General features: G+C 26.7%; 1 protein-coding gene across 1 annotated transcript; it reads right to left on the bottom strand.

Annotated features, from left to right (window-relative positions):
• Nucleotides 1-3711: 3711 nt before the first annotated feature.
• Nucleotides 3712-7758, bottom strand: LOC112601011 (transmembrane protein 205-like). The gene is made up of 4 exons (XM_025348404.1): nucleotides 7520-7758; nucleotides 6592-6791; nucleotides 6316-6476; nucleotides 3712-3984 (listed from the first exon to the last, which is right to left on the bottom strand). The coding sequence occupies exons 1-4, from the start codon at nucleotides 7756-7758 to the stop codon at nucleotides 3712-3714; spliced, it is 873 nt and encodes a 290-aa protein (XP_025204189.1).
• Between the last annotated feature and the right edge of the window lie 212 nt (nucleotides 7759-7970).

Here is a 7970-nt window from a genome sequence, read left to right on the forward strand (position 1 = left end):
GCGACCCGGGTTTATGAAATGTATGTACGAATTTCGGCCATACATTAATGTATTTATTACATATATACGACTTGAGCACGACTGCACGAGTACGATCGTATACCACAAGGAACCGATCAGAAATATAATGGTTTTAACGCGACCGTACAGATTTGGCGCGACAAAAGTAACGAAGCCGAGTCTACGACAACAATGTGAAGACAGATTTGTTATTTACTTGGGCCGCAATTCACCTGCAGCTAAAATATTGTCGAGCCGCCTAGAATCTACACCTAAAATATTATCGGGTCGAAGAATTCACCGGTCTCGAATACCGGAAACGACACGTCGGGCTGCAACTCACCCATAGCCATTTCGTATCACCTTTTTTAAAGCCTACTTTAAAAATAGAGTTATTGATAATGGTTTAAGATAAAAATGCTCACTAAATATTAATTAATAAAAACAATATATAATTTAGTATGTAAGTAGTGACAAATAATGGCATTGGCAGCTTGATAATAAATTGTGTCTTAATGCGTAATAAATAGTAATAATTCAATGGGTAATTTGCGTCAAATTTTAGTGACGCACTCGACTATGTTATTTTTCTACATAATGTAATAGTTATAACTAGGGATGAGAAGTTATAGGATTTGCATATTTTTTTCTGTATCTTCTATTTATAGCTAGGTGAGATAAAAATCTGTTTTATAACCTAATGAATCGAAATTTGGTATTTAAATTTTGCATATTTTTGCATACATTGGTAGTTTTTTTAAAAGTTGCATATTCATGTTTTTTTTTGTGCATAAAAATGCATATTTAGTAAAATTATGTGGAATTTAATACAACTGACATGAAAAATTTATTATTTTATAGAATTGTATGTATTCGTGGTCTGCAATAATCAATAAAATAAAAATGCAGATAGCAAATTTGAAAATTGTAGAATTGTAACATTTAATAGTAGGTAGGTATATAAAAATAAATCTAGGATTAGTATCTTATCTAATAGTTTATTACTCAATTAGTCTGACCAATCATTTTTATATTAATTATTTTATCACTCAGTTAAAAATTATTTATATTTTAATAGAAACAAATTTAATGGAATATTATTTATATTAATTTATTTTAAACATTTTTTATTTATGGAAAAAATTGCATATTATAATATATTTTTTGCATATTTTTAAATTTTTTATGCATATATCATAATTTTTCCTTGCATATTTGCATGCATATTTTGTCTATTTTAGCTTCTATAACTTCTTATCCCTAGTTATAACTTATAACCGAGTTTCATCCATGTATGTTACAATAATATTTATCATATTGTAGGTAAATTGTAAGTTATATCTATTATTAAAAATTAAAATACACCAATTTATGAACGTATTAAAGTCATTTAAAATTAATACTTATATGTGTTAATTAATAATTACGCCTTAAAATATTATAGAACAGAAAAACACCAAAATATTGATTATTTAAATAAATTAAAAATCAGAAAAAAATAAAATTCCGTTTAATATATAACTTAAATTTCTGCCAACACTAGTTTAATCAAGTAATTCATAATTTTCTATTTTATGATTTTTAACATTTTTTAAGATTGAAAATTATATTTTTGAAAAATTTTTTGTTTTTACTTTTATTTTGTATAGTGATTAATAATCATTTATAGTAATATATAAATCATAAATTTTAATTTTTAACATAATTAACTTATAATTTTAATAGTTTGTGATTATACTTACATAAATAGCTGATTGTTGACGATTTTTAAACATAAGAGCTAAATTTGAAATTTCAAGTTTTTGGTGATCAATATTTAGGAAAGAGAAACATTTGTTTGATGATAAAAAAAAAGATCATCATAATCTAATTATATACATTGATTATATAAATCTGTTCATTGAGATGCACAATACATTTATTGGAAAAATATTTAATAACAGAACTTATACCTATTTTTTTTTTTTAAAGTTAATTTTATTATGTAAACAATCTATAAACATTTTTAATTTAAGTAGATGTACAAGAATAAAGTAAAAAAAAAATAACACGTAAAAATCTATAAACCTTATTAAAAAGGTAAACCTTAATAAAAAAAAGTTTATGATGTTTGGTATGTAATGCCTTTCTAATAGTTTCCAAGTTTGAAAATTTTAAGAGTATCTCGGTATCATAATCATATGCACTTGTTTTTAATGTCAAAAGACAGTACACAAACTCCCATTCCTGAATGATATATTTTAAACCGTTTTTTGCATTAATTTATTGTTGATTGAATTTAAATGAATTTGAATTATAAAAACGAAATTAGTTGGATCATATGATAAACGTTGCAAGATTGGCAAGTTAAAGTATAATTGACAATAATCCAAATTCGTAATTTAAAATGTTTACTAATTAAAATTTAAAACTAAAACTTTAGCTATTGGTTTGTTGATGGAAAATTTTAATCAGCTCTTCTTATATTAACGCAAATTTATAAATGTATAAATGAAAATAAATACAATTACTTTTGTATGTTAACATTATACGTATTATTACGTGGTAAAAAGTTATACTTTTACCTATGATGTTCGTATACTTGGGAAATTAAAAAAAAAAAAATACATAGTTTAAATCCAAAATCAATATTGAACAATTTTGAATACGTTTCAATAAATTAATTTAAAGAATTATTTTCTTATTATTGATAATTTCGAATGCTTTTTTCATCTTAATCGACTTAATCAATGTATTTTGTGAAAACTTTTTTCTTTTTTGATGTTGAACCACCATAATTACATTAAAAAAAAAAAAAAACTTTAAAATTTAATTCGAACTTAATATTTTTGATTATTTCCTTGTAGTGCCTATAAATATTACTATAACAAAACAGAAAAATAAAAATATGTACTTTATTTTTTTTTTATAAATATTTCGAACGCTAAAAAAATTGTAATACATCGTAATTCGTAATATTATAGATAATGTTACACATAGTAGGTATCAGAAACCTGGACATAGGTATAGTTGAAAAAATATGTTCACCTAAGAGTATAAATAAATATTTTATAATATATTTAATAAAAGTAACTTAAAATATAGGTATACTATAGATATAGAAAATATATTTATTTTATTGTGTTACAATGCATAATATATTATTATGCACAACTAAACGTTCGCAACAATAATATAATAAATATAGGAACAAAGTAAAAATAAAATAAATTATGAATAAGTTATGAAAATATCAAATTGATACGTTTTAATATTTATAGTTATATTATTATATAATTTGTATGTCGTTCATTCTTGTAAAAGGAATAATGATAGTAATAGTAGTAACTATAAGTCGTAGTAATTATAAATATTAATAACTAGTAATAGGTACTGGCAGTAATATAGCTAATAGTCAAAATTATAGTATTGTAGTATTATTATAACATAAATATAATAAAATTTGCTTATTAATTATTATTATTGTTATTATTACGTTATAGTGATGGTGCCGGAAACGAATATTTTGTGATGACATTTTCGACAACGGTCAAAAAATATTATTCGCAAAAAACCATTTGACATCATCACTGTTAAAAATAAGTGATGTGTCTATCTTTTCTTATGTATCAAATTAAATAATATTATGAATTACGCATGTTGATTTGTTAGACCGGAAAACTACTTTCCAATCGTTTTGGAGCAGCTATAGTTGTAGCGGCGGCGACGGTATTAGGCTGTGATATACACTAAATGAAAAATATTACACATCATGGTGATAATGTTACATACTGCCATAATCATGTGCACCTTCCGGAAAGTCTTATGGACAGCCATGTAATGAGGGCAGTTAATTAACGGACCCAGGTCTTGGCGGCCCACTTCTTTGCCGATGCCCGCCGACTTCTCTATGGCCATCTTAACAGATATAAGTTGTAACATTGGCGGCACCACATACAGCCGAATGCTAAGTTCCACCAGTAAACATATACTCAACGCACATAGCTGTAAAAAATAATGATATAGTAATGTGTAAAATGCGCATTGTAATAAAACATATAGGTACCTACTTAAATAATAATTACTATAAAAATTATCAAAATTTAGCCATAAAAGTCTATTATTTAGAAGTTTTCCTCGAGGAATATGTTCCAGTTTTTAAAAAAAATATCCGCTATTTAGAGATATCAGTTAAGGGAGATTTCAATGTATTTGGTTTCTTACATCGAAATTGCTTCTAGAAAATGTATTGAGGTATTACCAATTATTATTTCCTTATTTATTTATTATGTAAACTCACGGAGATCTCAATTAACAGTTATATAAGTGATAAAAACATTACACAAGATAAATAATATTGATATAAAAAATATCTAAATCAATAATAATAAAGATTATTAAAAATTACACATTAGTAAAATATAATGCTTAAAAAGTTAAAAATATTGAATTATCAGTCAAATATGAATAGATATAGCAACAATTTATTAATATTTTAATCAATATTAATTATTAAAGTGGAACACATAATAATATAATATTATGCATCGTATAGTCATAGATATGATCTCAAACTTTTCAAATATAAATAATTGTATATCATAAGAGCTCTACAGATATCCGAGAAAAAGGTGCCACCTTGAGAAAAATTTACTTTTACAGCAGTCAACCATACACCACCTATATATTATAATTTATAAGGTAATATAATTATAATGGGTATATAGGTATATTAATAAATTTCATCTAGTTAAACGTTTTGACCTAGTAACGTATTAATTAATTTTATGTAACACTAAAAGCATTTTTTTTTTTTATATATAATTTTATTTTGTAATTCATGTCATCCCTTTACAGTTTAGAACTAAATATAACGTTAATTTTTTCTTCAAAACCAATTTAGAAACTTTAAACATCTAATCCTCTGTAATATTATACTAAATATGATTTGTACTAGTTGGTTTATCGCTCCACTCGACGACTAAAATGTAATTTGTTCACATAATTATCTTCAAAACGTGTAAAAAAATAAGCAATTTTATTTAAACGTGTAACAATAGTTAACTGTGTAAAAATGAATAAAATAAAATTTTGTTAACGAATTCTAATAAATTAAGATAATTTAAAAAGATTATTACAAAAATACAAAAATATGAAAAGGAAAAAATTATGCATACGAATCCTTGCTCCTATTATATAATATTACTATCCATGTATTATGCTTCATATAAGTACAACTCTTATACAACGAGAGGTCGTAAGTATGCATAATATCTTAATAACCATAATAATAATCGTAATTATCGACAATAATTGTATGCTATTACGTATTATATTGCTGTTTAACACCAATCTGCCTAAAAATAAATATCGTATATTTAATGTGGTTAAAAATGTTTACGAACAGATATAGAACCAGGCGAGGATTAATTGTTCAGGAAAGAATATAAAACATTACTTACCTATATGTAAAATACATTTTTTTCTCTAATCAATCTTATTACAATGTACGTACCTATAATGTCTCCTACAAAAGTGTGTACATTTAGAGAATCCTACAGATAAACTGGATATATATATATATCAGCAGGGATACGAAATTACAATAAAAATAAAAAAATAAATAGATGTTGTGTTAAGACGTCCTATTAGTAATAACTAGGGCTAAGGTTTAAACGCAATGAAAAATTGTAAAATGTATAATTAATATTATATACGCCAAAAATATGAAAAATACACTTAAAAAAATCATTCGTTTTAAAATTAATTAAATGATATTCTTAACTAACCACGCTATTCAAATGTATTACACAAAACATGGTATTTTAAATTGTCAAAACTGGACGGTCTTCTGTTAGACCTTAATTTATATTATATCTATATCTGTATATACCTTTAATAGGTATTTTGAACAGCGTCAATACATACTATCGCATGATAAAAACGTCTGGTAACGAAATATACCATAAAATATGCATTTATCGCGTTTTTATAGTCGAAATATGCAATATTATTAATTTTATTCAAAATATGCAATTATATGTATTAGTCCAAAATATGCAAAAATATGTAAAATAAAATAACCACTGTTTATCTCATCATGAGGTGATTTGTAGACATTACTTACAAAAGCAATGATTAGAAATTGCAAAAAAAATATACTATTGCATATAAATTCTAGCCCTAGTAATAACTAATTATTTTAGACTTATCCATCAAATAAACCTAAATCTAGTTCGTTACACTCGTGGCGAATAAGTACGCAATGATACTAATATACACCAAGAACCTACGTGTTTTTTATTATTACTATTATTATTTATAAATTATGTGTACCTGTAAATACGTATGTATATCCCACTCATTGACGCACATCTTACTGAACTGGATAAGCTTAAATGCGTTTAGTAAACTGCTTATTGAATAATATTTGGGAAACAAGATTTTTTGAACGTCGCCAAAAGCATGTCTAGACAACTTGTAGTACAAGCACACTCCTGAGAAAATAAAAACAGATGAATAAATAAATAACCTCCGTCTCTTCTAGATTTATAGACAGGTACTTCTTATATGATTATCTATAATATTTGCAACTTGATCTATTTTATTTACCGGAAACGAATGTCATCCAGATATGTGCACCGAAATGCGTGCAGAACGCTGCCAAATGAGCAATTCTCACCAATCTTCTAGATTTAACTTTTTCGCCTATCTTCGCCGACTTCTGTAGATCGCCGGGTAACATCGTCACGGCGACCAGAATAATAGCCAACGCCATTATCATATGTACTGATCGAACGAAGAACAATATCCTAAGGGATAAAAATTATTATTGTTATAATAAACAACAGAAAATTCAGAAATATAAGCTATTATAATGCGATATACTATAATTATGTGTATATAATACACAAAATTTGTAACGTCAATAGGTATACATTTTAATGATAAATTATTAATTATGATGATATAATCATGCATAATGTGTATATTTATTTAATTTTTTTTTTCGCACACCATTTGTTTCCATCTATCTGTTTCTTAAGTGTAAATGTGAAATAATATTACTTATTGAGCAGGTTTAACGTAAAAACACCCAAGAAAATTTAACGCACGACGCTTATATAACTTATATTACTAAACTGATTATTTTTATCCATTTTAATTAGGATTAATGACTATAGAAAAGGTTTACTAATGAAAAAAAAAAAATGGTATTCATTTTTGTTTTTACCTGCCTGCATAGGTGCTTAATGATTATTTAAAAATCGAAATTAAATACAAGAAATGTCATTCTTATTTACGTCATTGTATTAATTATTATAAAAAAGTTATTATTTTTTTTATTTAGCTATATTTTGTTTTTGTTATGTAAATTGACGACGTTGCGTATATTGGGGTCCGGATTTTAGTGGAGCATCGATGGTAAATACTCATACTTGATTTTTTTTTTTTTTTCTTAATAGCTAATAATTTTCCGAAGTTTTTCACATACAAACACGTTGTACTCAATCAATATAGATAATATTATTACGCTCACTTGCAAACCGGATTTTTTTGCAATCTGTCGTAGAGCAATGCGCACTTGTTGACGACGTATCCGCGGGTGTAGGCGGTTAGCGCGTTAACGGGTTCCGCCTGGTCGGCCGGCGGTTGTGTCGTCTCCGCCTCTTCTCCGGATAAATCCTCGCTGGTGACCGCGTCAGCCGTCATTGGCAACTTGTACAAGTGATGTGGATGATATCCGCGTTTCGGCTTGCTATTGGCTGTTCCGCTCATTGTGGTCCTCGGTAAAGCGCCTCTGCGGGGTAAAGTTCACGAAAAACGCTGTAAGTCGTGGCGCGGCACAGTAAACTCGACTTTGTGTATAGTACGAATATACGCGTAAACACAGAGGTCTGTGCGCAAGTATCGGAAACGGCCGTCGTCTGCAGTTGAAAAGTACTGTGGACACTGTGTAGTGTGTACAGTACGTGAACCGGTCTTATGTT

This window comes from Melanaphis sacchari, unplaced genomic scaffold (assembly GCF_002803265.2).
Source record: "Melanaphis sacchari strain LSU unplaced genomic scaffold, SCAv2.0 Contig746_pilon_pilon, whole genome shotgun sequence".
Taxonomy (NCBI): domain Eukaryota; kingdom Metazoa; phylum Arthropoda; class Insecta; order Hemiptera; family Aphididae; genus Melanaphis; species Melanaphis sacchari.

Coding starts and splice junctions, on each gene's coding strand:
- LOC112601011 (XM_025348404.1), bottom strand. CDS start 7,758: ATGAGCGGAACAGCCAATAGCAAGCCGAAACGCGGATATCATCCACAT. Junction 6,792..7,519: donor CAAAAAAATCCGGTTTGCAA/GTGAGCGTAATA, acceptor TTTATCCCTTAG/GATATTGTTCTTCGTTCGAT. Junction 3,985..6,315: donor ATATACATACGTATTTACAG/GTACACATAATT, acceptor TATTTTTTACAG/CTATGTGCGTTGAGTATATG.